Raw genomic sequence first — 27196 nt, 5'->3', positions numbered from 1 at the left:
CATTCGGATTTGAAACAGACAATATTAAGCGCGGGCTACGGCGTTACAGTTTTGACAAGCAGTTTTCGTATCTAAATATCACATGCTTATGACAGTCTCATGCGCAGATGCGCAGTAATTATAGGTATTGAACGTATTTTACTCTATGATTTTACCAACCTACATAGTATATAGTGGTACATACTATTTGTCTTTTCATTTGTCGCTGTCGGCGGATCTACGTATTATTAAAGTACCAAAAATTAATTTATAACAGTAAAGATGTTACGACATATTTTACAACCAATCGTCCGAAATACACGAAATGGTAAGTTAGTAATATTACTATGTTTTATTCCATGACTTCAAGATAATATATTATTGAATAATCTTATATAACATTGAGAATTTTATATTGCTGAAAAATGTTTAATAGCAATTACAAAGCTTAGCTTATATATACATACACTTTTCTTAACTTTATCATTAGTAATTTATTTGATTAATTCTTTTGATACTTTCTGGTATTTAATAAAGAGAAAGATTTTTTATTCTTGTATAAAATTACTTATAGCCAAGCAAAAAGTTATTTTAATAATGATTTCCTGTATCCTATTATTTATTATATTTTTATTAATAACATATATAACATTGAAGGTGTAAGATCATACCATGTACCTAATGAACTTAGACCACCAAGTATGGATGAAGTGCTTGTACCACAAGGCTCGTGGCAGCAATCATATGCTAAAGCTCAACAAAAATACAACTTACAATTAGCAGCTGGTATCATTATACTTGGTGTTACTATAGCATATGTATGCATATATCAAATAGATTACTGTTTTAAATTTTGTTAAACTATTTTCACTCATATTATTTTAATTTTTAGGGTAGGGTATCTGGATTACTTTGGCTTAACTTCCGTCCACCAAAACCAGAAGATAGTCCTGGAAGTTCTAAATAAAATGAATACAAATACAATATTATAGCGGATAATAAATATAACAATTGTATGATTGCTTTATTGTAAAAAGTAATAGTAAAACATTTATGATATATATAATTCCTATATTACATTTTTTAATTTATATTCACAAATAAAGTTTATTAACTTAACATTCACCTTAGAAGATACATATATCTTCTCTATTTTTAATATCTCTACATTCAAAAAATTTTAACTTACATTTTTAAGAAATGTAAAAATTATTAGGAGTAAAAATACCAAAAGTATATAGATTGAATTTTATTAAATAAATAAGCTTGTTTTATTTATCTTATTTCACAAGAAGACTCAAACTGAACAAAAATCTAGATAGTTCTTATGAAAGTTAAGTATTTACATTTTTTTTTTATCAAGAAATTACATTATTTTGTTATTGTTATTTTAATTTAAATATTAATATATATTATGAAACGTTTATTTTACAACTGGTAAATTATTAATTTTTTTCAATGAGATCGAGCTATTTCTGAAAAAAATTCTAAAATATCTTGTATAGTAAATTCAAGAGTTACCATACTATCTGGATAACACTTTTGAATTAGCTCTTCTATGTATTTATACTGCGCGATAAATTCACCTTGCATTTCACGCCAAACAACCTAAATAAAAAATTATACAATATAAAATATAATACAGAAAAATGAATAAATTATTCTCGCATTTTCAATTTACTTGTAATAAATTTTCTTCTTCGCATAAATGTTTCTCAACTTTTCTGTACAAATTTTCTAAACCTTTTTTAACTTCTCGAGCGGGATATTCCTTTACGACACGTCTAAGTTCTTGTTTACTAAAAGCCATTTGATAGCTAACTTCAGATTCTTTAACTCCAGCACCAACTTTTGCTTGCACGCCTTCAAAGAATAGCTGTAAGTATATTATACATTATAGTAATTAAAAGAAATACTATAGAAAAGCTAAGAAAAAAGATCAAAGTCACAAACATTCAGTTTTTCTAGAGGTCTCCCAAAATATTGCGTAACATATGCACGTAAAGCATCCTGATATTTTTGTTTAGCTTCCTTTCGTTCATGATCAAATATAGGTATTTTTAATTGTGATAGAAGATCATATAAATGGTGAAAGTTTTCTAAAATATAACACAATTATTTATTTAGCGCTAATAATTTTAATTATTAACACATATAATCAGAATTAATGTATAAAGTTAATAGATTTATCTTACCCATTTTAATAACCTCTTGTGGAGTTTTATGATGTTCTCTGCTATGGATGACAATAGCTTCAAACATTGTACTCACTAATTTAGTATACCATTTCTCAAGATCAACTTTTCTGTCTGAATTTTTAAAGATTTTCTCTGCCGTTCTCGCAAATGGTCCAAAATTCTCTACATATGGTAAAATACCACATTTATTTCTGCGATTAACTTTAGTATCACAGAGAATTGATTGTAATTGTGTTTGCATAAATTTATCAAATGCTCTTTTAACTTGAATTAGAGCAGAAGCAAATGTCATAGATAAAAATGAACCAGTGTCTTGTGCTGACATAACATGTTGTGACAAACGTACCAAGACATACATACACCAACTGAAATACTTTTTGCATTAATTATTCTGTAAGTAAATTAAACAAAAATTAATTGTAGAAATAAACATTTTATAAAATACTTACAAACTATCGATTTTATCCAGAAAGGCAATAAAATTATTTAATTCAGTTTCTAGCGATGGAAATATAGCCGCCATTGTAGCACGCACTTCTTCATTTACTTGTCTTTCTAATTTTTTACTTGCTGTAGAAGTCACTGATCCAGGACTTGCAGCTCCATTACTAACATTATCTGTTTCTTCCATTTCACTACTCTAACACATTTAGATAGATACTTAGTTTTTGAATATTGTAATAAATCTGTAACAACAATTTACATACTTTTGATGGAGAAAGAACAGAATCTAATTGTAGAAACGAAATGCAGAATGCTTGTTCTGCGAGACAGACCGGTTGCATTTGAGAAAGCAGACAATCAAGTACTGAGTCTAAAAGATTTCCTTCCCCTACTGGTGCCCATGTTTCACCACTTAATAAGCAAATAGGTGCAGGATTCAGTAAATCTTCTACTTTTTGGCCACTAGACTTTGATGTGTTTGCTTAAAAATGTACGTTCTTGTAAAAAATGAAAATTTATTATTATTAATAATGAAGAAAAAAAATATAACATATATACCTTGAAGGCGTTTACAAATTAGTTTATTTTTTGCTTCCTCAAAAAATCGTTTTAAATCCCTTTTATATAGTTTACTCATTGTATCTGTATATACCTTAGTTAACTGTACAAAAGCCTTATTATCTAATGCTCTTAATAATTGCATTAGCTCTGTATATGGTTCAAGTTCATGATGAACTGCTTGATGTGTTGGAAGAATTAAATCTGTCATTGATGTAGACATATCTCCAACATCATTGCCCTATAACAATATTATACTTCAATATCAATGATATTTTAATTTTGTATTACTTTCATAGGTACACATACCAAATGTATGAAGAGATTATTTAAATGTCTAGCAACAATTACAGAAAATTTTACTCTGAGTTTATCAAGTCGTCTTTTTTGTTCTGTCACTGCACTTAATTTATCAAGTCCGGGTGGTAAAGGAGCTGTTGTTGCTTTTAATAGAGCGGCACCTGCTTGGCTAAGTTCTTCTTTTTCTCCTGGAAGCTCAGCTTCACTCAAAACACGTTGGTGAGTTGGAGAAATATCTAATTGCGACTTACAGGATTAAAATTATTTTATTATTAAAGAATTGGGATTAAAATAATTACAGAATAAAAATTTTATACAAATAAAAAAAAGTTGTAAAATGTAATAAAGTAAAAATTACTTACAATTACTGTATTCAATTGATCTAACAGAAGCCGTGCATTATTATTAGCTGTATGAATCGCCTGATTTTTTTGACCTACACGTGCCATAACTTCCCTAATTCTACCAAGGGCCTCATCATAGGCTGCAAGACGAGATTCGACAATAGAAGCTTCAGTTATTGCTGCTTCTATACTATTCATTAATTGAGTTACACAGGCTTCTGATGCCAAAACTGATTGTACATTTTCCTGTATTAATAAAAAGTAAATTCCCTCTGAATTAAGATTTCTCTTAATAAGAATTACAATTCACTAAAACTATAATTTTACCCCGTCAAGAATTGAAAGATCCTTAGAAAGAGTTTCCATAAAAAGTTCCGCATTAGAGACTGCATATTCACAATCCTCCATTAATTGTTTTAAATCAGCAGCTTCTTTTTCAGTAATAGGTTGATAATCAGATGAAATAGGAGATGTTAACAGCTCTAAAAATATTTTGATGTTAGGATAACTGAAATTATTTTGTCTATATTATACATTACGTATCTATTTAAACTTTAAATTCATATAAACTTAGTAATATCAAATAATCATATATATATATATATATATATATATATATATATATATATATAAACAGATATTATTTAAAATATAAATAAATAATAAACTAATTACAAGCAAACTATAAAGTTTACCTGGTGTGAAGGTAATACTATCACTTTCTTTTAATGAACTGGGATCTATAAGCAATTCTTTTGGAATATTTTTAAATTGTGGCCTTTGGGCTAAATTGCAAGAATAAGTATATAAATTACTTATAAATGTTCTTCGTTCTTGTGCTGTTGTCACTGACCATTTATATACTTTATCAATGTGCAACTCTATGTCCATAGAATCATTTTTAACACCATCCACAATTTGAATATCGCTTAAAGGCCATGATTGTTTCTTCTTAAATACATTTTTATCATTCTTTTTTACTTGGTATAAAAGTAAAGATGAAGGTGAATCTGTAGTTGTAGTTAAGCACAAAAAGCTCATTTTCTTTTTTCTATATGCTTTACTGACATAACATACGCTTAATAATTTTTCATCACTAGGTGTAAACACTTCTCTTTGTAATGTATGTCTTATTGCTGCCATAATTGAAGTTGAAGTTTGAAGTTTTGAGTTTATATAATATACAAGCAATATTACTTTAAAACGCTATTTATAAGTAAATTCGCTAATTTAAAAGACCTATAATAAACAAATTGAGAATATCGTGTAAAATTTTACAAAATTATATAACTTTAGTCATCTTTAATATTTTTCAAATATTATTATAGAATTAATACCTGTTAGGTTAGTGCACTTTAATTTCAGACACATATCTTTTATAATTTATTATTTGTTACAAATTTATGGCAGAATATAATTTTACATATTCTATGTCAAAGTCAATCACTTGATTTGTCTACGAATCTGTCAAATACAATGTTTTGTTTGCCAGTATTTTAGTTTACTGACAAATGTAGAAGATAGACTGGTAGATACCTGGTACTAACCTCTACTAACTACCAATTACCAACTACCAACTACCAACTACCAACGGTAGGTATATAGCCAAGTTCAAAATGTGTTTTATTAAATGCAGAGGTTTGTATTTCAATGCTCAAAACTAAATTGCAAATTGAAAATTGAAAATTGAAAAACATAAGTTTTAAGTAAATGAGTTAAATGTTTTAGGCCTTTACACATCCTTCATATACACCGAATAATATTACTGAATGTTATCAGAGATTAGAATTTCTTGGTGATGCAATACTTGGTAACAGAATGTTTGATCATTTTGGAAGTTATTTTAAATGTTTATTGATCAATATGATATTAAATGGATATTTAACATATTATTTCAGATTTCTCAGTTTTAAGCTATATTTATGAAAGTTGCAGATATTAAACCCTGGTCATTATATTTGAATTGTAATAAAAATCTTATGCATCATTATATGTAAAAAATCATATTTGTAAAAATAACTTAACGATCTAAACATATTTTGTCATAGGTAAATAATATTATTTGTGATAATGTATAACTTTTATTTAGACAAATATAACATAGTAAATATAGTCAAATTAGCAAAAATATTCTAAAAGAGCCAATTCCTGAGTATTATTAGTAATAACTAATACTTCATCTTTGTTAGAATTATTTAACAACAGATAGAATGAAACAATAGTTAGAATGAGTACAAATAAGAAACATGCTTTAAAAGCCTTGAAATGTAAAAAATAAATCAAGATTATAAGATATACTAAGAGTTGTATTTATACATTGTTACATATTTAAGGTATCCAAAAGCCCCAATTAATAAAAAAAAAATTTGGTTTGAATAAAACAATTTACAATATGTTACTAATTCTAATATAATATAAAATTCTTAACATATCCTGATTAATTTTCATTTTTTCTTTTTTTTAATGATGGTCGTTCGAATACTTGCTTCATTCCAGCAGCTTGATTATTGTGGAATTTTAAATTTTGTGCTGTTTCTGAGATCCATGGTGAATCAAATTGAGTAGTATCTTGATCAACTAGATGAGTATATTTAGTTCTACCACTGCGTCCAAAGTTTTTCACTTGCATAACTTTGGGTAAAATCGTTTTATCAAAATGATCCTCCAAAGTTGCACCAGAGAAATCTCGCTTGAATATATTATCCTCTTTATCTAAGTAGAAAGCTCCACGATGATAATATTTTTGTAGAAACTTATATTTTCCTTTGGCTGCTTTATTTGTAATGACTTTTGGATTTAAGCGCGCTTCTTGTCTCCGCTCTTCTTCTGTCATGTTACGTATTCGTTCAACCTCAAGTCGTTCTTTTTCAAGTCTATAAGAAATGTTTAAGAATATATTATAAAAATTTTTATTCGTATCAAATAATTGTTATTGTAATAACGATACATACTGTTCTCTTTCTTCACGATCACGTTTAATTCTTTTTAATTCTCGCAATTTCCAAGCTTCATACTCAACTTCATCATTCTCATCATCTGTACAAACATCTTCAAGTTTTCCTTCATGCTCGCTGGTGGTTTTACCTATTTGTGCTTCTTTTCTTATTGCTTCTTCTACCATCTATGTAATAAATGGAATAAAGGAGATAGTCACTATTAGTTATTGATTTATTTACTAGTCATATAATTAGATTTACCCGTAATGTTTGTCGTTTCCGTTCTTCTGCTAATTTTTTAGCTTCAATTTCCGCTTGTTTTTGTTTCATTGCTTCTTTTTCTTTTTCCATTACTGTAATTCTATCTTTCTTACGTACAAAAACTGGCTTCAATCTTGGTCCAGTTTCTTCCTCTGAATCTGTATATTCTTCATATTCGGAACTTTCCTCTGAGGTATCACCTGACCTCTCATCTTCTTCTCCATGAATTAATTCTTCTTCATTTTCTTTTTTTGATAAAACCCGTTGTTTTAATGCTTCTCGTCTTCTCTCAATTTCAGAATCTGATAATTCTTCATCTTCTGACGAATCTGAACTTTCTAACTTTATCCTTTCCCGAGTTCTTTCAGGCTCAACTTCGATTAGTTCTGGTTCATGTATGTGTCTATGTCTCTCTGCGCGAATTTCTGTATTAGATTCCTTCTGCTTTTCTAAACGTGTCAATCTTCTTATACGTGGATCATCTTCATCACATATTTTCACTTGCGAATGTGTAGGGGTATCTATAGAAATCTCATTTTCCTCATAACTTTTATGTACACGCCTTTCTAAGAAATCTTCTTCTTCGGACTCTTCTTCTGAGCTAGCAGCTGGCGCATAATCAGGTCGTTTACCGGAGACATAACGATGTACCTTTACTTTTTTCATAGAAAGTTCACCTATAAATTCAAACAAAATTTTTTAGGTATTGCAACACTTAAGACATAATTCACAGAAACAACTGTTGTTACTATTTATCTTTATATTATTGTTACTATTTTTAGAATAAAGAGGAAGATAATTATTATGGTTAGTTAAATATTAATTATGATATTTAATTACTAACCTTTATCATTTTTTACAGGTACGGCACCAGCAGTACTCTGAATTCCCATTGGCGCAGGTGCCAAAGAATTATTTGTAACAAAATAATCCATCATCATTTTGCTAATTCACAACATAAATTTTCCAAGCAGCCTAAAGATATAAATTACACTCTATCTATGTCTTGCCAATAATAGTGAAACACACCTGACAGTGCTCAAACATTTTACACTTAAAAGTATACATGATATAGATGTGCTATCGACCACTATTTAAGTCCATGCCAAAAATGCATAAGATTCTATGACTGTAAATCGCTGTTAAACTCTATGTTCTACCGCCCGTAACATGATCGTGATGAAATTACGAAATATTACTTTAAGTACAAAAATTAAGTAAAAATATTTTAGTGAAAGTTAAGACGCGAAAACGTGATCTTATCAGTAAGAATTGTTATTTATTAAGTTAAGAATTTCAAGGATAAAAAAATGTTCTAAAATCCATCAAGTTTTAATCGCTGTTATTAAAATATGATGTCGAATCTATAAAAAAAATTAGTTCGTGACAGAAATTGATTTGTAGGTAATGGCGCTGTATGAAGTCTTTTAGTTGTTCATTAGTAGTTGGCGCGAGGTCGTGAACGATACTCGATATCTGTATTTGAATGTAAGAAATAGAAGGTTTTTATAATTGATATTTCATTTTACTGGAATAAGAATCAAAAGTTACACAGGCAAAATGTTTTGGGGTAAGTATAATCACGGTTAAGATGTATCTGATGGTTTTCCAAAATTTACCGGTATAAAGTGTTTTAAAATGGTGTCGCCATGTGGTTTCGAAAAACGGTTGCTCTTTATGAAAACAATATTTTACGAAAAGGAATTTGTATAAGTATTAATAATAATTTTATAATGTTTTTTTCTTTAGGTTTAATACTGGAACCAAATAAGCGATATACACAGACCGTTGAAAAATCATTCCATGTATCAATGGCTAGTTTAAATCTTCAAAAAGCCGGTAATATTAATAAATTCGTCTTATGCTAAATTTAAATTTATAAATAATCGTTTTAAAATTTGGGTAATAATCTAGCATGTTATTCAAATCTTAAATAAGTAATTGGAAAATTGAAATTTGTTATATTTCTAAATAATAATAGCACGTCATTTTATACTTTATTTATTATAGATGACAGTGTGGTACAAGTGATGTTATACTATGAAGGTACCAGTTATTTGTTATGCAATTTAAGAAAGAGCTCAACGTGGCAAGTACCGCTTGATTTAAATTTTCATGAGGGAACTACAATAGCATTTATATGTCATGGCCATGGTCATGTACATTTAACTGGTTATTTAATACCTGATGAAGATTTGGACTTGGATGAACTAGAAGAAGAAGAAGACGAAGAAGAGGAAGAAGAAGAACAGGTACCACAGTTGGTTGACAAACAATCAAAAAGAAAAGCTATAGATACCTTAAAGAATGAAAAAAATACTAAGCGTCTTAAACAAGAAATTGAAGCAGAATCTTCTGATGAGGATATAGAACTAGATGGCATGAATGAAGAAAATGATTCTGATGATTCTGAGGAAGGAGATGAAGAATCGCTATTAAATGAAGATGAAGATGAAGATGAGGATGAAGAAGATGAAGAAGAAGATAAAGAGGATGAGGAAGAGGAAGAGAAAGTAAAGCCTCAACAGAAAGATAAAAGAAATAAACAACAACAACAACAGCAAAAAAAGAAAATAGTAAATGGAAAAGAGGCAAAGCAAAAAAAAGATAAAAGGGAACAGCAACAAAATGAAACAAATACCCAAAGTGATCAGAAAACAAGGGTAGTAGAAGGTGGAGTGCAAATAAAAGAATTGAAAGTCGGTAATGGTGTTTTTGCCAAAAGTGGAAAATTGGTTTCTGTATATTATGTGGGTCGTTTAAAAAATGGAAAGAAATTTGATGCAACAACACAAGGAGATGGTTTTAAATTCAGGCTTGGGAAAGGTGAAGTAATTAAAGGATGGGATGTTGGTATTCAGGGAATGAAAGTAGGAGGAAAACGACAGATTACAATACCTCCAGCTATGGCGTATGTATTATTCATTTATGTGTGAACTAAATTTATATATATATTATACTCATATTACGTTTTATATGTTTGTTATAGGTATGGAGCAAAAGGTTCACCACCTGTCATTCCTGGTAATAGTACACTGGTGTTTGAAGTGGAACTGCGGAATGTACATTAAACTTTTACAAATATTTAAGTATTGTTAAGTGATGTATAATGTATTTTAAACTAATAAATGTAATACCCTTTTTCATTATCTTACAAAACTTCAATTTTCTTGAAAATACAACATAAGAATACATAAATAACTGTGTTGGAATACAAAGTACAATTATATTTTCATATAACTATATGTTATTGATATACAAGATGACAAGCTATTTGTTTCTAGTATTAGTATCAGTAATTATTATTAGGAATAGATTTGCGAGAAAAGCAGAAGAGGATAAAATTTTATTATCTTTTATATAGGTAACACAATAATTTGAACAAATTTTTTAAACCTGCCATGAATTTCGCGTAATAACATGAACATCCTAAATATAATAAATATTTTGCACAAGATGTATATTATGTATATGCATAATATAGTTATGGTTATTTAAAAAGTTGTAAACGAATATAAAGTTTAATATTGTACAATAAATTATATTCGGAATAATTGGCCTTATAGACACGTTTCATTTCAATGCTTTTTCATCGAATTTTCGTCTTGATTTTTTGTCCATGATAATGTACAAACTCCATTTTTACATTCCTTTACAAGTTGTGGGGGTTGTTCATTATTTGTTAATTCTATTTGTTTGTTTCTGAACTGCCACCATTTTATAAATAATGGCTGTATCAAGAATCTCCATATAATGAGTAATATTGGTATAGCTACACATGGTATACATACCATTTTAAACCAAGTTAGAATAAAATCTGGAACAATGCAGGTTATTATATACTAAAATAGTGATTAACTTAAAAATTATATTTTTCTATACAGCTACTTTCACATCATTAGTGTAAATAAAAATTGAATTCGTACCTTAAGTCAAACAAATGTATTTTTCTTTCTATTACTCAAAATAATCGAACAAGTAAATAATTGAGATAATCTGAAAATATACAGAGGGATATAACCTTTATATCATACGATTAAGTATTAAATATTTATGTTCATAACAATTTATTCTATTATTTTATGCATAAAAGAATAATATTTTTATCAAAACTTAAATTTTGGATGTATTATTTTTTACTATATTTCAAATTATCGAATTTTATTTAACGTTAGTTGTGCTATACGTATACTGTATACTCACGTCCGTGAAAACATGCGCAATGATTGACTTCAACAATTAAAATAATGTTCTATATCCAAGCCAATGTTTCCCTCATTAAAATACCTAATATATCTTTAATAATTTTATTTTTAAGTAAAAATGAATTTAAAAAATGCAGATAATTATGCTATTAAGGAAAAATCAGCTAAAAATCAGCTTATAAATTTAATTTTCTTTATTCATTTAACTATAATTTTTAATCATATAATTTTCATGTCTTATCGTTTATCTTAGTTATATTACTTAATGTTACTTTATCTGGATATACATTGCATATTAATATTCATACATAAGAAAACATGGTCACAGCCATATATTGCTAACAGGATTTAGATCCCATTATTTTAGCTTAACAATATAAGGTACTAAAAGCATATAAAGCAAGTGTCAGTCAGTATTTTTACTAGAGTTACGAAAGTACTCTGATTAAGTTGTTATGATTTATAAATCGAATTACATGCTTCCAAATACTTTACGTCCTTTTGTTACGGATAAGGAAACAACGACGACACTTAAAACAAAGAAGACTAGTCCGAAGAAGGCGGTCAGAGCTCTGCACCATTGTCGTTTTCGTTTTGCTTTTGCGATTACACGACCTAAGCGTTCCGCTCGTGAAACGTCGAGTGTGAAATCTAAGTCTTCGGCAAATCCTCGCACACGATAATCCCAATTATTTCTGTTGGATGAGAAGATTTTACCTTTGTTGAATGAATCACCGTCGCTGCACTCCAACTGCTGAAACATCAGTCTTGATACGTTGGTTATATTGACATTGTGAATACTGTTATTTGCTCCTAACGTTATCATGTGCAAAAAGGAATGTACATTACACGTAATGAATCTATTATATGGCAGTAATTAATTTTATCTCCAAAGAGTTAGATCTATTTGTAACGATTTGTGCATCGAGTAAATAAATCGGTTAAAAGATTATACGATTTGCGTTAAATTTATAGTTCAGAAGTATTTCACATAGACTTACCATAGAGTATTCTGGTTCGTTAGAAATAACTTTATCCCGGTCCTGTTTGTTTTCTTCATTAATATTGATCGTTTCTTTCGTATCGCTTCTAATACAACGATTCACGTATATGTTTTTCGTTTTTTTATCGAGAGCAATTGAACGATTTAAGCATTTGCAAACATGTGACTCAAATGTGTTTTTATTGTTCTGCAGTGTTGATTCTGAATTTGTTCTTTGACAGTGATTATCCATCAAAAGTATAACAGGTGGATTTTCTTTTTTTTCTGATCCATCGTGCGTCTTGGTTTGTTTGTCATTTTTAGAAGACGACAAAAATCTGTGAGTATGTTCACAAGTGCATAAGCAAGTGTACCATGGATTGTGCAGATAAAGGTGTCGTGTATTATCGTAAAGTTTCGAGTTTACTGGATTGATTTTCGACGACGAATTTTTATTGCTACTTAATAGACACGGATTCTTGTCATTTAAGAACGATCGTTTGCTTGGTAAAAAAGAGGAATTATGGTAAACGTACTCATAAAGTCCTCCTTTCAAACCAATTCCTTGGGCCACCTTATACGAGATATTGTGCAAGATCTCTTCTGGTGTCATGGCATTTTTGCCTTCTATCACAGAGTTCAGTGTTTGAGATAATTCAAGGAGGACATCATGTGCTGATATACTTGCAGATTTTTCATAATCCCAATCGCAATATGAATAGGTATATGCGCAACTGCATCCGTAACATGTGTACAAAGCTATTATAAACCGCAACATGTTTTACTGTTTTTATAAGACATTAAAAGAAAAAAAGAATCTATTTGCTTACTATCATATTCGGGATTTTCCTCGCTCTGATAGAGCTCGCGCGGATTGGGAAATGCAGTCGGCCAAATAGGACGTGGAATTGACTCGCTCTCATGAATTACAGCGAGACCTCCGCTGAATTGATCCTTCATTGTTAGAGGTATTCCTCGAAAAAGACTCTGACCGGAGACTGCTGATGTGTAACAAGAATATGAACCAGCCGACAGTGGCGGAGAATGGCTGGAGTAACCGGAACTGGTCGAAGTTCGGCAACATTTTTTTAGATTATTTCGCGTTGTGGTCGTTGTTACTGTTGACGAACCGGCTACCAATCTTGAAACATCAGCCTCTAGCGAGTCAGCCTCTATCCTGAAGAATAATTTTTTCTACTTTATATCAGTATTTCAAAATATTTAATTAAAAAGTTATTTACAATATATATATATACCTATATATTTAACGTTAATTTCTAAATTATTGCAATGATAAAAGAAGAAGTTTCACTTACCATTCTATTTCATGTAAACCAATTCGTGGTACCGCGTACAGATTGTCAGGATTGCAAGTGAATCGCTCGTTCGCCGCATATAAAGACAATTTAGTAGTTTCACTGTCAGAGCTAGTTTGGTTCCCACCTGAAACTGCCAAGGCCGTTGCGATTGCGGCACTGGAACGAAACTTCCCGCGTTCCAGCATCCCCTGTTACGATCCAACCTAGTACCACCTATATGAAATTCCCACGAAGTCTTAAAAAAACTATCGCATTCTCGTATGTACTTTTAACGGTGCCATCAATAAAAGCTATTAAGATTAATACAAATAAACAACTATGACTTTCAAAAATAATTGAATATGCCATACGGGTATAAATTGCGTACGAATTTATGTATTCGTACCCAGATGGTTCGTGGCTGATGACGGTGTTACCGCATGGATTAGATGCAGGTTCATCTAGGGCCAGTAACCACCGTTGCATGCTTTTTTACAATAATCGTCCGCGGGCTAATAGCCACGCGTTTTCATTCTTAAGTTCCTCCATTATTATTAATATTTCAACATCATTCTTTGCCTTCTTCTTGATACTCACTGAATCTATAATACAAAATTATGATGAAAAATTATGATGTATTATTTCATCGATTGTTGCTACTGTACAGAAGAAACTTCTGATCCTAATTCGTCATTTATCCACAGCTTGACTAAATTAACACTGCAACTTAATTTTTCATTGAGATTCTAGCTACACGATCGAATCTATTAGATAAAAATTTTTTTGGCTAGATATTTATCGGACATATTGCTTAGTATTGATGCGATGGATGATACAAGTTTCAAGGTCGCTTTCACATTCGTCATGTTCACGTAAGAAATTGGACAATGTGAAACGAGTATTACGTTATATAGGACATTCTTTACAGACTGATGAAAATATAAGATAATATTATATTTTCGCAATAATTATCTACACAACGAATTTTTGAAAACAAATTTCGTTATCGTTTAATTAATATACTTTGTAATCTTTGTATTTTTATACTCATTAAGCTTGATAAAATAATCAACTATTTTCTTGAGAACAATAATAAACTTAGTTTAGTAAGTTAAAACATAACTATCATATGAATCAAGTCATGGAAATGAAATATGTATTCGATACGGGAATCGATCAGCCGGACTAATATACCAGTAGTAGTAGCCCTGTACGCATAACATGTATAATAAACATGGTATCAGCCATACAATTACCTAGTACCACAGACGAGTACTCGTCTGTGCTAGTACCATGGATCAGTGTACACACCGTAGCGCCCAGCACTCCGCATTCCGCTTCTTCCAGTCGGAAACTTTCACGTCACTATAACTCACTCCCCGGTGTTCAGGTATTACACGGTGCACCCTAGAATGTCGATTGACGTTACAAAAGTCCTGTGTTTGGAGAAGAATGCAGCTCCAGTCAGAAACTTAATATTTCTTAGATACATTACATAATCGAAAATGTGTTGTATTAAACCTTACAAACAATAATTCAGTAAATATCAATTAGTTTGCATGTTCGAAAAGAGGAGGGATAAAGTTGAAATAAAGAAAAAAGTATAAACGTTTATTAGATTAGGGTCATTTAATTAAGTAATCATTAAATGTTCAATTACGAATTTATTCTTCTCAAATCTCGATTTGAACTCAAATTGTAATTTTTTTTGGGCTCGAATTGTAGTTTAATCCACTACGGCCATTTCTCTATTTATTTAACAACATGTGCGCTTTCTCCATTTTTTCTTTCTTTCTTTTCTTTTTTTTTTTTTTTTTTTTTTTTTTTTTTTTTTTTTTTTTTTTTTTTTTTTTTTTTGATCCTTTTCTCAATTCTACGATTAATTTTTGTGCGCTTACGATATATAAATAGCTGTGTACACTTTATTCCTCATTAAGAAGCGAACATAGCGTGCAGTAACTTATCTTATAGGAAGCTCGTACATACGTATGAGCAATCTACAAAACGAAGTTACAAAAAATATTTAACTCACGAACTTTCACTCGTACTCATTCAGGACCGTCGTATGAAAACGTACCGCCCCACAGCTTGAAAATAAATACCCGCTACTTCACTCTGTTACGCTACATGTCTACGCTCGAGAGGACCGAACTTGTTCTTTTAATTGACTAACAGATCCTCAGAAATACAAATATGTACAAAAAGGAATTAATCGAAACACACTTTCTTTTTCAAACGTCGTATATGCTAGATTACAGTTCTTACATAATAACATCGACAAAATCGCAGGAAATAATAAATTAAGCATGTAAATATCCGAAAAAAAAAGATTTTCTCTATTTACTTTCACGACGTCGAAAATGCTGTATAGAATTTATTAATCAATTGATCTTCCGTCTTTCTGTCTATCTTACTTGTTTTTTTACAAAGTAGCCATTTTTTGCAATTTATAGAATGCAAGTAATGCAATAATTAGCAATAAGTGAGAAGTTTATAAATATTAACGTAGTATTATTGTGTGTATTGTATAACTGTAAAATATGAAATAAAAGTTCAAGATCGCTGGTTGACAATATAGTAGAAGACGATCATACGATAAAAATTTTCTTTCGGTGGTACAAGAAAGGCAAAATAGCTCCGGGCAAACCACAACTTTCATATATGCAGATTTATGTTTCGTATCATTGAAAGGATATACGAACTTTGGCCGTTGGAATCGGCTAAATAGCCAGAGGGTAATACCTATAGCTTTTCTTTTCGCTGGAGAAAGTACAAAAATAACAATTGTTCCATGGCAATGAGTGTACCTGCATATTCAGCAAAGAACCAAAGGATTACGTCAGTTTTACTGGTCCATGTGTGTACGTGCTTCGGTAGTCAACGTGCGATGCATTACCCAAAAAGATACACGTGATTTAGCTTCCATCTGATTGAGACGTTCATTATTTTCTATATCCTCTTTTTTACTAAATTTAATTATCGTAAAAAGAGTCTAAATTATTCAAAATATCAATAAAATAGATGTCATCGCACAAGATGCTTTTTATAACTAAAAAGAGACGCGATATAACTTTGAGAATATTCATAATTAACCTTCAGAGGAATAACTAATAAAATCGAGTAACTTGTTATCAAGTTGTTCCATGATTTGTTTCATTTCTTTTTCACAATTTCTTCCATGATTAGATTATTGTTTAAAAATGCTTAAAATATTAATCAAGTTCTGATACTATGAGATATTACGATACATTGAAATTTTTAATGTACAAAAGAGCGAAAATCAATGTTTTATGAAAGTAAACAACTAAAATTCCTTCAGAGGACGCGTTCATTGGTAAAGAAAAATTGACTCTGAACAGGCCCTGACTTTTCGACCCACGGCTCACGGCACGATGACTCGTGGGGACCATTGATCGTTTCATGTTCTTATACCTTCATCCTTCGACTCTAACATATGGCCATTCTGTTGAAACTCGCTCCATTTCGCAATTCTCGTCACAGAGTATCGCGTACTTGTAGAATTCTTCGCAAATTTTTGTTTGCAATACAAATTTTACTTTGCCTTCTATTAAATCAAATCGTTGTTTCGTTATCTTGCTATATTATTAAAATTCATGGTATCTTTGATTTTCAATTGGTAGGATGGTTTACGCACTTAAATTGTAATTGACATAAATTATCAATTAACTAAACATTTAAAAGAAAAAGATTATTCGTAAATCACCATAGAGTCCTACCTACCTATCCTACCACGGTGAACTATCGTAATTGAAAACAAAAGTAAATTACTAAACAAGAGGATCTAAGTAGTTGAAACAATATATCACATAATAGTAACGTCGTCGCGAGTGTAATACTGCAGGTATTCCTGTGATATACGTAAGTACGATTTGTTATTAAAACACAGTAATATAAACCGTTCGATCATATTGATTAATACATTCTATGATCAAATCGATTAATTTACACGGTGATTCTATTATGAAGATTCATTATCTATATATTCATGTTTCTTTAAAATATGTACACGCATACAGTCTAGAATAAGTTAAATCTCTATGAGTAAAATGTTGCAACGTTATAAGACACAAATAATTTTCATAAAAAATGATACTCGATTTACAGTAATTGTTATTGTTATTTGCCATGCACTCTCAACCAGGGACGGATTAGCCATCGAGCGGTTTGGGGGAATTTTCGGTGGACCGGTCGGATTTTTGGGGCCGTTATACGTAGAATTTAATCAATGAACTAAGAATGGATGGCCGGTCATGTCGTTAATGTTCCGGTAAAAATTTACGTCCCAGTTCACCCAGTTCATGCTCTTAACCATACATTCTTCCGATACATACATGTATTTGCATACTCCGCTTATCTAATTATTTAAGGATTATCTTAGTTGTTAACTATTTACTTCACTGCGTACTATTGAATATAATACTTCATTATCACACAAAGATGTTAAAAACTCTTCTCTACCTGAGAAGCTAAGAAGAACTAAGAAGAAGAATATGTATGTTGATAAAAAGTAGAAGATGTATAAAAAAAGTAACTAACTGAGAATTACAATTGTAATAGTAATTATAAAATTATTGGATAAAAATTGAATTTTAAATTATTCATTGCTTTCGAAAATCTACATACGCTTTTAAGTATCTGTCTCAATCTTCTTCCTACGTCAATAAACTTTGTGCATAGAGGAGGCTGGGCGCTCGGAATACAAAACTTTCACGCGCGTGCCAGCGTGACCGTTACACTCACGACGTTCCACTCGCGAACGCCTAAAAGAAACTGAAAGTCCTGCTTCTTCGTCGTGTAAACTCGACCCATTCGAGGGCCCCTATCTTTTAACGTGTTATCACTTCCGGAATCACGTAACGAATAGACAAATTATCCATTTTACCTACGGTTTGTGTTGCCTAAATTAATTAAGCAGATACATACATTATTTTGCCACCTGTAGCAAAATAAAATAAAGTTACAAAAGTTTTGGTTTTTATCTGGTCTGATATGTTTTATATTATAAAATTTATAAAACTTTTAAATAAGATTCATTTGAGAAATAAAAATGATGATGATATTAGTGTAAATATTGATGTAAAGAAAATTAATGTATATTTGAAATGAATTATTCAATATACTCTATGATATTTTTTTATTGTATGTATATATAAGTTATAATTTCATAATAAAAATACTTTTGATCCTACTTACGTATTTTATGTTCTAATTAATTAAAGCGCTTTATTCCATTGGAAATTAGAAATTCTTTTATATTGAAAGTATGAAGTTTTAAATACATAATTTGTTGAAATTTTAAATTAATCGATAGTCGACCACTCTTTCGATATATTTAATAGTCGACCACTTTTTCGATATATTTAATAATCGACCACTTTTTCGATATATTTAATAGTCGACCACTTTTTCGATATATTTAATAATCGACCACTTTTTCGATATATTTAATAGTCGATATAGAATGTCGATAGATGTAAACAGTAAGCTTTGTAAAGAATCTATAAAAATTGTGATCAGAGTATAAATTTATATTTGTAATGGCTAATTTTACTGAAGACTTGTTTGACGTTTTTGAAGAAACAGAAGATATAGAAGTGATTCCAACTCCAATAAAGTCAAGAAATGAAGATATAAACGCATCGTTAAACGAAAAGTTAGTATAAACTTTTACATAACCTCTTCGTAATATAAGCATGTATGTACTCTGAAAGTAAATTCAAGGAATTTTTTTTAATTAAAAGAAATAATATACACACAGGGAAACCAATGCAGGAAGTGGAACTAAACGAGAACTTGAAAATAATTCTGATGCATTTATTTCTAAAAAATTACGACCTGATCCTGTATTGGAGGATTTAAAGTAAGATGCAACATGTTAAAAATAAGGGCTTATAGTATTTATCAAGAGCAGTAAAAAATGTCTATTCAATGTTTCCGTTAACTATACATCTAAATGATAAAAGTTAAATTTACATCATAAGAATTGTTTTTAGAATCTATGTTGATTAAACATCTTTCTACTCCTTTCAGTGAGTACTATAAGCTCTTTAAGTATTAGATACTTTTTTTCTAACAACCTGTACAGTAGTTGTTTCAAAAAATTATTTGCAAAATTTTATTCGGTTCACATAATAATTGTCTTTGAATAATATATTCTCAAATTTTCAAATTTTTATAGTATAGAAGAATTAACATCACGTATCAAAATACATACAATAGAAACGATTGAGTCATGTACGCACGAAGTTGCAGTTCCACCAGATTATGAATATGTATCCTTGGAAAATAAACAAGGCAAACCAGCAAAAGAGTACAAATTTGTATTGGATCCTTTTCAAAAGGAAGCGATATTATGCATCGAGAATAATCAATCTGTTTTAGTCTCCGCACATACATCAGCTGGTAAAACTGTTGTTGCAGAGTATGTATTAGAATTTGAAGAAATGATATATTTTAAATAATCTATGTATTATTAATAGTGAATAATGTACAAAATTTTGTAGGTATGCAATAGCGTGTTCGTTGAGAGATAAACAAAGAGTTATCTATACAACACCTATAAAGGCATTAAGTAATCAAAAGTACAGAGAATTTTTTGAAGAGTTTGAGGATGCGGGCTTAGTAACTGGAGATGTTACAATTAATCCAACAGCAAGTGTGCTTATCATGACTACTGAGATTTTAAGGAATATGCTTTATCGAGGATCTGAGGTTTTTTAAAATATTTTTTAAATTTACATGTAAATAATATTCTTACCCTCTAGAATCTCAATAGCGCATTTAATATTTAGGTAATGCGGGAAGTTGGATGGGTAATTTTTGATGAAATTCATTATATGCGTGACAAAGAAAGAGGAGTTGTTTGGGAAGAAACATTGATATTATTACCAGATAATGTGCACTATGTATTTCTTTCTGCTACTATACCTAATGCCAGACAGTTTGTAGAATGGGTTGCACATTTACATAAGCAACCATGCCATGTTGTTTATACAGATTATAGACCAACTCCTTTACAACATTATATATTCCCTGTTGGAGGTGATGGTATCCACTTGGTTTGTAGACTATAATGAACAAGTAGCCTGTGATGTAATAACCAACATATATTTACATATTTATATTTATATGTAGGTTGTAGATGAAACGGGACAATTTAAAGAAGAAAATTTTAACAGGGCAATGGCTTGTTTGCATCATGGTGATGCAGCTAAAGGGGATACTAAAGGACGTAAAGGAGGTATTCGTCCATCAAATGCTGGGCAAACAAATATTTTTAAAATGGTTAAGATGATTATGGAAAGAAATTTCGCACCTGTAATTATATTTAGTTTTTCAAAAAAAGATTGTGAGATATATGCAATGCAATTGGCTAAATTAGATTTGAATACATTAGAAGAAAAGAAGTTAGTAGACGAGGTATTTAATAACGCTATGGATGTTCTTAACGAAGAAGATCGACGTTTGCCACAAGTTGAAAATGTATTACCGCTTTTAAGACGAGGTATAGGTATTCATCACGGCGGGCTTTTACCTATTTTGAAAGAGACTGTGGAAATATTGTTTGGAGAAGGATTAATAAAAGCACTCTTCGCGACAGAAACTTTTGCTATGGGATTAAATATGCCAGCACGGACAGTTCTATTTACATCATCGCGAAAATTTGATGGTAAAGACTTTCGTTGGATTACATCCGGAGAATACATACAAATGTCTGGTCGAGCAGGCAGAAGAGGTTTAGATGAAAAAGGAATAGTAATATTAATGATAGATGAACAAGTTAGCCCTGTCGTTGGTAAAGCAATTGTACAAGGAAAACCAGATCCCATTAATTCAGCATTTCATTTAACTTATAACATGGTTTTGAACCTTTTGAGAGTTGAAGAAATTAATCCGGAATATATGCTTGAGAGAAGCTTTTATCAATTTCAAAATCAAGCATCTATTCCAGACCTATATAACAGTAAGTGGATTATCTTTTCGCCTATTAAATATTATGATTTAGAATAAAATATTATTTCTGCATATCATTGTAGAGGCGAAGGATTTGCAAATTGCATATAATGCAGTGACTATTGATAGGTATAACCATATATCTTCTTATCATGATATACGTGAGCAACTTGACCATCTTAGCACTGAATTTAGGTCATTTTTGACGAAGCCAGAATATTTACTTCCATTTTTACAACCTGGAAGATTAGTAAAAGTATGTATAATATATATAATAATATATATATATATATATATATATATATATATATATTATTTACATTTTAAATCATTTTTTTTCATAATTATATTGGTAATTATAGGTAAAAAATGAAAATGAAATGTTTGATTGGGGTATTATTGTGAATTTTAAAAAGAGAAGCCCCAAAAACCCAATGAAAGAAAGCACTGCTATTATTATTGATATATTACTTCATGTTTCTAAAGACTCCAAGGAAGGTTGCCCTGTACCTTGTCATGAAGGAGAAGAAGGTGATGTGGAAGTAGTTCCTGTTATACACACATTAATTTCTCAAATTAGTTCACTTAGATTGTATTATCCAAGGGATTTAAGACCATCTGATAACAGGAAAAGCGTATTAAAAACGATACAGGAAGTAAAGAAAAGATTTCCTGATGGACCACCATTATTGAATCCTATTACGGATATGCATATTGAAGATGAAGCTTTCAAAGATATTGTTAAAAAAATTGAAGTATTAGAAGAAAAATTATATGCTCATCCTTTGCATAAGGTAAAATAGTCATATCTTTTGTTTTTACATATTTTCTCTTAGTTTTAATTCCTTACATTAATAATGAATATTTTACCTTCTGTTAATGTAGGATCCTGATGTAAATACTCTATATGAACAATTTTTACATAAAGAAGATTTAAGTAATCAGCTAAAACAAGCTAAACTAGAATTAAAACAAGCTAAATCAATACTTCAAATGGATGAACTAAAATGTAGGAAACGAGTATTGCGAAGAATGGCCTATTGTACAGCATCAGATGTGATAGAGCTAAAAGGCAGAGTTGCTTGTGAGCTGAATGGAGCTGATGAATTGTTAATGACAGAAATGATTTTTAATGGTTTGTTTAATTCGCTAAGTGTTCCGCAAATGGTAGCGTTAATTAGTTGTTTTGTTTGTGATGACAAATCAAATGAGATGCCTAAGTGTACTGAAGAGTTAAGTGGTCCACTCAGACAAATGCAAGATTTAGCTCGAAGAATAGCAAAAGTATCTACAGAAGCTAATTTAGAATTAGATGAAGACGCGTATGTAGAACGATTTAAACCGTATTTAATGGACGTTGTATATGCTTGGTGTAAAGGAGCTACCTTTTTGCAAATTTGTAAAATGACAGACATATTTGAAGGTATGTTTAGAATTGTTGTTTTTTTTTCTTTTTGTTTTTTTTTTTTTTACTAGATTATTGAAGGCCTTTACGTGTTATTTTTAGGGAATAATGCAATTTTAATTTATTTTAGGTTCTATCATACGATGTATGCGTCGTTCGGAAGAAGTTCTTAGACAGTTATGTCAAGCAGCGAAAAACATTGGAAATACGGACTTAGAGAATAAATTTAGCGAAGCAATTAAACTTATAAAGCGTGATATCGTTTTTGCTGCATCTTTATATTTATAATACAAATTCTTAAAAAAATTAAATATTATTCAAAATATATCTTTTTATTACAAATTCCATTCATATTTGTTACAAATTGAACTCCTTTAATATATCTTTAATGCTTTTTGCAATCATGGTAACGACAAACAAAAGGCTACTTTTGTTTGAGTTTTTTTGAAATGTAATTTATTTTTAGGAATTTAAAATATACAATGCACATGCATGGAAAGAACCTTTTTTTTATAATATAAGACTACATTTGTCGTACGAATGAATAGTACGAAAAAATACAGCATAAAAATGTAGTTACACAATAAACTGAACTCATACTAACTGATAACTATTCAAAACTTGTTAAATAAATAACACTTTCAGAATATTGCAATGTTTAACTTCTACATTTTAATTTAATTACAACAAGTTACTTATCGTTCTTCTAAAATTACTGTTTCTTGAGGACAGAATTTTAGATCCATAAGAGTTAATTTCGAATCCATAGAAGTTAACTGAAACAAATAAAAAAATAACATTAAATAAATTTTAACTTCACTATTACAAAGTAATGACACACATGTAGAAAGCTCATTTATCCATGTTTAATTCAATAAAATGAGAAGCACATTTACGTAGTGAGAACTCAAGTGCTTACATCATCTACTTACATCCCTTCGAGGCCAACTACATAGAACTTTGTATTCTTCTGTTGGGTAACCTTCCACAATAAGGAAGTTAAGAAGCGTTTGTAATGGTGTATCAGATTGAAATCTACGTTCCAAAAATTTCCCAGCTGGGAGCCGCACTCGTACTTTTAGCACTCCATCACCAGTACTTTGTTGTGGTTCAGGAGGTAAACTTGATTCTACTGCTTGTCTATGAGCTTCTTTTCTCGCTTCTTCGGCCAACCTTTCATTTTCTGCTTGTTCTTTTCGTTGCTTTTCTAGCTCTTCTTGCATTTGTTTCGCTTCTTCTTTCGCTCTAGAATTATATCGAAATTAAAACAATTTGGATATATATATATATATATATATATATTTATCAAAATATTATATGTATACTTTTAACGTACCTGTCTGCAGCTAAACTTTCTTGATATGCTCTATCTTGCTCTTGTTTTACTCTTTCTCTAGCTTGTCTTTCTTCTTCAACACCAATATCGGTACGTCTTTGTTCCTATTTTGAAGAAATGTAATACTAGAGATTATATTAACATCATATATTAATTTTCATTTACCTGAAATACTTCAACAACGTGAATTAAATTAGTTAATAGTTCATTTACTCCGACATTGGCATGTATTACTGTAAACATTTCTGTAATTGATCTAGCTCTCATTATAATTACAAGAGCAGGTAAAGTATCAACATCTATATTTTCCATAGCTAATGTTGCAAATGATCCTAATGATTGTTTTACAGATGAAAGAAATCTGTAAATTAAAAGCATTTTGCAAGAAAAAGGTCTGATGTTATTAAAAAAATTATCTTTCATTGTTATATATACTTTTGCTTATTGGATTCAAATGTAATATCCCAACCCCATACAATGAAATTTGCTGAAAGAACTTGGAGTACTGCTTCACAACTTAATAACTGTGTGCAAAATACATTTGCTAATACGCTATTATCATGATGCAAATATACAGCTAACAATTTTCTCTGTAACATTAAAAAAATTATAATATTTTATATAAAGTATTAATTAAGATAAGTAATTCTATCAGTTACAAACCTCTTTCGCAGGCTTTAAACATGATTCTTTAACGGCATCTTCAAATGTACCAGTAAAAAATTTTGGATGTGCTGGCCCATACCGTTTTTTAAATTCTTCTGCAAAATGTATTGTACCTATTGTTTCATCTGTTACATTTTCTGGCACTAAAAATAAATTAAATAAATCATTGATAATGTAAAATTAAATTTAAAAAAATTTAATGTACGTACTAAGACGTTGAGTTTTTGTGGATCTGACATTATCTACAAAAACATCATCTTCTATATCATCTTCATCTATAGAACTGTCACTCTCAACTAGGTCTATAACTTCCTGTAAGTACATAAGTATTATTTTTAAGCTACATATATTTACAATTTAATTATTACTATACCTTTCTTTCTTTTTTTATGGGGATTTCATTAACAGACAGATCATGTTCTGGATAAGAAATTCCACTCTGAGCTAACATAACATTATCATTTTTTACTGAACTTGGCCAGCCTTTCCATTGTTGATTTCGAACTGGAACAGCTGTTAATGAATAAATGCCAGATTTTACATCCAAAATTGTATTGGTTCCAGGAAATTTCAAGTTATATGTTTCCTTATTTATTTCATTTTTAATGTTCAAAGTATACGTTTGAGTCATTCGATTTGATAAACTCACTCTACAAAAATAATAAATATGTGTAATTATACATAAAATTGAAATATTTCATAGAATTGAACAGATCATTTTTTAGAAAATTTACTTACATATCAGTTGTTAAATCAACATCTTCTGTTGCAGGAGACATATACAATGTATTTTCTTTAGGTAAATCTAATGATTGTAACGATCTATAATCTGATTTCGGCTCTTTTTTCCACCCATACAAACGTTGTTGGCAAGGTGGCACATTTGTTTGTACCCATATAAGCTGTTTGAGATCCTCTGAAAAGATATGCATGTGTAACTCTCATTTTAATTGTTGTATACAAACAATATAATAAAGTGTTAATCACTTACTTAATGATGAAAACTCAGACAAATTTATTTTATATTCATTATTAAGATGGTTAATATGGAATGTAAGAGTTCTTTCTCTTTCGCAACTTTTAGGTTTACTTGTCCCTGGTTTTGAATTTTCTGTTACTTCTACTTTGGAATTACTTTTAGGATCACAATTGGTTTGGGATGATAATGAATGTGCCTGAGGCATTCTTTCAATTTCTTCTATCATTTCTATATCTGGACTTACTTCAGAAGGTAATTGTTGTGTAGCATGAAGCATAGCTTGATTTACTGCCGCCTATATGATATGATATAATATCAATAATTAATTAAGTTCTAATGCATTTTTAAATATAATACATAAATGAATTTATACAAAAAGTTACCAATAAATCCCAATTTGATTCTTCTAAATATTTAATAGCATCACCAACATCATCAATTCCTGTACATGCCTAGAAGAATAGTTTACATTTATTTATACTATTCATAAATAATTAATATAAATATTAATATAAAATAGAGAAAATATTTTTTGAGTTAATTAACAACAGAATTCTTCTTTAAAGTTTGTTTCTGTACTTGTAATTTTACAGTCTTTGTTATCCGTTTTTATGATTTATAAATACAATAATACAAAAACAAAAAGAGTGTGAAAGAACGTTTAACAATATACAGAATTAAACATCATAGAATATCGTTTTAATATTAGCAATATATGAAAATTGACCAATTTTTCAAAATCATCTCTTTTTTCTCTTTTTAATAAAACGAGCTGTGAGAATTTTCAAAAAAATTCTCAAAGGAGAAAACTTCATATTAAACTTTTTTACTTATTTTTTCTCATAGAATCGTTTTCTTTTTGGTTGTGCCACGATTTTCAGTCCACCCTATATATGTGTATGCTTGTCTTTTTATAAACTTTAAAATATCGCTAAAATTTTGACAGATCGAAGACAAAACAAACGAAAATATTGTTTTATATTTATGCATCTTTTTTTACTACTGTCAATGTCATTAATGCATACAGCATAACCTAAAATTCTATTTTGTATTTAATATTGGCGAATAATTAATCATTCAATATATCACCTGAAAGTTAGCTAAAATCTCATCCCGGATCCCAGCCATCGTGTCGTCGTTTACTGTCACACTTAAAAAATACTTGCGGATCGCAAAACGCTACCTCGTTACTTTTTGATCGTTACAAGCAACATGCACAACTAATGTAAGCCATTGACGTCTTAAACCTCACTCTAATTCGAAACGAACATTGAACCATCTAGGTATATAGTGTTTATACATTTTCCCTTGTAGCAGCAAATAATTGTTCG

General features: G+C 29.9%; 7 protein-coding genes across 15 annotated transcripts; 3 read left to right on the top strand and 4 right to left on the bottom strand.

The window, feature by feature from the left end:
• Positions 1-128: 128 nt before the first annotated feature.
• LOC122569564 lies at positions 129-1045 on the top strand. The gene is made up of 3 exons (XM_043730787.1): positions 129-307; positions 637-797; positions 872-1045. Exons 1-3 carry the CDS (start codon positions 262-264, stop codon positions 944-946), a joined length of 282 nt encoding a protein of 93 aa, XP_043586722.1. The 5' UTR covers positions 129-261; the 3' UTR covers positions 947-1045.
• Positions 1046-1179: 134 nt separating this feature from the next.
• On the bottom strand, positions 1180-5486 carry LOC122569415 (exocyst complex component 1). 2 transcript variants are annotated; one of them, XM_043730420.1, is made up of 12 exons: positions 5161-5486; positions 4519-5062; positions 4151-4305; positions 3842-4069; positions 3489-3725; positions 3180-3420; positions 2885-3102; positions 2627-2817; positions 2175-2542; positions 1933-2078; positions 1661-1855; positions 1180-1587 (listed from the first exon to the last, which is right to left on the bottom strand). In XM_043730420.1, the coding sequence occupies exons 2-12, from the start codon at positions 4964-4966 to the stop codon at positions 1435-1437; spliced, it is 2580 nt and encodes an 859-aa protein (XP_043586355.1). In that variant the 5' UTR covers positions 4967-5062; positions 5161-5486; the 3' UTR covers positions 1180-1434. The 2 variants fall into 2 exon arrangements, with proteins under 2 accessions (XP_043586355.1, XP_043586366.1); XM_043730431.1 differs by lacking the exon at positions 5161-5486 and having other exon boundaries at positions 4151-4331; positions 4519-4645.
• A 405-nt stretch (positions 5487-5891) lies between these two features.
• Positions 5892-8090, bottom strand: LOC122569436 (microfibrillar-associated protein 1). The gene is made up of 4 exons (XM_043730510.1): positions 7865-8090; positions 7021-7697; positions 6775-6944; positions 5892-6696 (listed from the first exon to the last, which is right to left on the bottom strand). Exons 1-4 carry the CDS (start codon positions 7959-7961, stop codon positions 6261-6263), a joined length of 1380 nt encoding a protein of 459 aa, XP_043586445.1. The 5' UTR covers positions 7962-8090; the 3' UTR covers positions 5892-6260.
• Positions 8091-8417: 327 nt separating this feature from the next.
• LOC122569464 (46 kDa FK506-binding nuclear protein-like) lies at positions 8418-10174 on the top strand. Its single transcript, XM_043730550.1, has 4 exons — positions 8418-8590; positions 8770-8859; positions 9031-9931; positions 10010-10174. Exons 1-4 carry the CDS (start codon positions 8581-8583, stop codon positions 10089-10091), a joined length of 1083 nt encoding a protein of 360 aa, XP_043586485.1. The 5' UTR covers positions 8418-8580; the 3' UTR covers positions 10092-10174.
• Positions 10175-10952: 778 nt separating this feature from the next.
• LOC122569422 lies at positions 10953-18357 on the bottom strand. 6 transcript variants are annotated; one of them, XM_043730476.1, is made up of 8 exons: positions 18150-18357; positions 14762-14912; positions 13912-14107; positions 13524-13739; positions 13038-13384; positions 12227-12966; positions 11746-11979; positions 10953-11316 (listed from the first exon to the last, which is right to left on the bottom strand). In XM_043730476.1, the coding sequence occupies exons 4-8, from the start codon at positions 13709-13711 to the stop codon at positions 11308-11310; spliced, it is 1518 nt and encodes a 505-aa protein (XP_043586411.1). In that variant the 5' UTR covers positions 13712-13739; positions 13912-14107; positions 14762-14912; positions 18150-18357; the 3' UTR covers positions 10953-11307. The 6 variants fall into 6 exon arrangements, with proteins under 6 accessions (XP_043586411.1, XP_043586381.1, XP_043586401.1 ...); XM_043730485.1 differs by lacking the exon at positions 10953-11316 and having other exon boundaries at positions 11355-11979; positions 12227-12545; positions 12744-12966; XM_043730446.1 differs by lacking the exon at positions 10953-11316 and having other exon boundaries at positions 11354-11979.
• A 629-nt stretch (positions 18358-18986) lies between these two features.
• LOC122565790 (exosome RNA helicase MTR4) lies at positions 18987-23226 on the top strand. 2 transcript variants are annotated; one of them, XM_043722139.1, is made up of 10 exons: positions 18988-19179; positions 19285-19386; positions 19705-19947; positions 20030-20237; positions 20318-20584; positions 20661-21489; positions 21563-21735; positions 21842-22273; positions 22365-22902; positions 23015-23226. In XM_043722139.1, the coding sequence occupies exons 1-10, from the start codon at positions 19064-19066 to the stop codon at positions 23170-23172; spliced, it is 3066 nt and encodes a 1021-aa protein (XP_043578074.1). In that variant the 5' UTR covers positions 18988-19063; the 3' UTR covers positions 23173-23226. The 2 variants fall into 2 exon arrangements, with proteins under 2 accessions (XP_043578082.1, XP_043578074.1); XM_043722147.1 differs by lacking the exon at positions 19285-19386 and having other exon boundaries at positions 18987-19179.
• A 147-nt stretch (positions 23227-23373) lies between these two features.
• On the bottom strand, positions 23374-27170 carry LOC122565801 (FAS-associated factor 1). Of its 2 annotated transcripts, none has more exons than XM_043722165.1 (12): positions 26955-27170; positions 26249-26317; positions 25878-26160; positions 25625-25802; positions 25260-25536; positions 25096-25198; positions 24884-25029; positions 24656-24810; positions 24386-24581; positions 24221-24324; positions 23804-24129; positions 23374-23660 (listed from the first exon to the last, which is right to left on the bottom strand). In XM_043722165.1, the coding sequence occupies exons 1-11, from the start codon at positions 26991-26993 to the stop codon at positions 23805-23807; spliced, it is 1875 nt and encodes a 624-aa protein (XP_043578100.1). In that variant the 5' UTR covers positions 26994-27170; the 3' UTR covers positions 23374-23660; position 23804. The 2 variants fall into 2 exon arrangements, with proteins under 2 accessions (XP_043578100.1, XP_043578096.1); XM_043722161.1 differs by having other exon boundaries at positions 23817-24129.
• Positions 27171-27196: the final 26 nt, after the last annotated feature.

This window comes from Bombus pyrosoma, linkage group LG1 (genome assembly GCF_014825855.1).
Source record: "Bombus pyrosoma isolate SC7728 linkage group LG1, ASM1482585v1, whole genome shotgun sequence".
Taxonomy (NCBI): Eukaryota; Metazoa; Arthropoda; class Insecta; order Hymenoptera; family Apidae; genus Bombus; species Bombus pyrosoma.
Note: the sequence above shows the minus strand (reverse complement) of the source record. Positions and strands in the feature narration are given on the sequence as shown.

Excerpts from the sequence above, each read along its gene's own strand:
- LOC122569422 (XM_043730446.1), bottom strand. The coding sequence starts at position 13,711 with ATGCTGGAACGCGGGAAGTTTCGTTCCAGTGCCGCAATCGCAACGGCC. Across the intron at positions 12,967-13,037 it reads GGAAAATCCCGAATATGATA|CTTTGTACACATGTTACGGA; the intron begins GTAAGCAAATAG and ends GGTTTATAATAG. Across the intron at positions 11,980-12,226 it reads ACGAACCAGAATACTCTATG|CAGTTGGAGTGCAGCGACGG; the intron begins GTAAGTCTATGT and ends CTGATGTTTCAG.
- LOC122569415 (XM_043730420.1), bottom strand. The coding sequence starts at position 4,966 with ATGGCAGCAATAAGACATACATTACAAAGAGAAGTGTTTACACCTAGT. Across the intron at positions 3,726-3,841 it reads ATCAATTGAATACAGTAATT|TCGCAATTAGATATTTCTCC; the intron begins GTAAGTAATTTT and ends TAATCCTGTAAG. Across the intron at positions 2,079-2,174 it reads ACAAGAGGTTATTAAAATGG|AAAACTTTCACCATTTATAT; the intron begins GTAAGATAAATC and ends GTTATATTTTAG.
- LOC122565790 (XM_043722139.1), top strand. The coding sequence starts at position 19,064 with ATGGCTAATTTTACTGAAGACTTGTTTGACGTTTTTGAAGAAACAGAA. Across the intron at positions 19,180-19,284 it reads AACGCATCGTTAAACGAAAA|GGAAACCAATGCAGGAAGTG; the intron begins GTTAGTATAAAC and ends ATATACACACAG. Across the intron at positions 20,238-20,317 it reads TGCTTTATCGAGGATCTGAG|GTAATGCGGGAAGTTGGATG; the intron begins GTTTTTTAAAAT and ends TTTAATATTTAG.
- LOC122569464 (XM_043730550.1), top strand. Across the intron at positions 8,860-9,030 it reads TTTAAATCTTCAAAAAGCCG|ATGACAGTGTGGTACAAGTG; the intron begins GTAATATTAATA and ends TATTTATTATAG. Across the intron at positions 9,932-10,009 it reads ACAATACCTCCAGCTATGGC|GTATGGAGCAAAAGGTTCAC; the intron begins GTATGTATTATT and ends TGTTTGTTATAG.
- LOC122569564 (XM_043730787.1), top strand. The coding sequence starts at position 262 with ATGTTACGACATATTTTACAACCAATCGTCCGAAATACACGAAATG. Across the intron at positions 308-636 it reads CGTCCGAAATACACGAAATG|GTGTAAGATCATACCATGTA; the intron begins GTAAGTTAGTAA and ends ATAACATTGAAG. Across the intron at positions 798-871 it reads TTGGTGTTACTATAGCATAT|GGTAGGGTATCTGGATTACT; the intron begins GTATGCATATAT and ends TTTAATTTTTAG.
- LOC122569436 (XM_043730510.1), bottom strand. The coding sequence starts at position 7,961 with ATGATGATGGATTATTTTGTTACAAATAATTCTTTGGCACCTGCGCCA. Across the intron at positions 7,698-7,864 it reads ACCTGTAAAAAATGATAAAG|GTGAACTTTCTATGAAAAAA; the intron begins GTTAGTAATTAA and ends TTGAATTTATAG. Across the intron at positions 6,945-7,020 it reads GGAAACGACAAACATTACGG|ATGGTAGAAGAAGCAATAAG; the intron begins GTAAATCTAATT and ends TTTATTACATAG.
- LOC122565801 (XM_043722161.1), bottom strand. The coding sequence starts at position 26,993 with ATGGCTGGGATCCGGGATGAGATTTTAGCTAACTTTCAG. Across the intron at positions 25,030-25,095 it reads CACAAAAACTCAACGTCTTA|TGCCAGAAAATGTAACAGAT; the intron begins GTACGTACATTA and ends ATTTATTTTTAG. Across the intron at positions 24,130-24,220 it reads GAAAGTTTAGCTGCAGACAG|AGCGAAAGAAGAAGCGAAAC; the intron begins GTACGTTAAAAG and ends ATATAATTCTAG.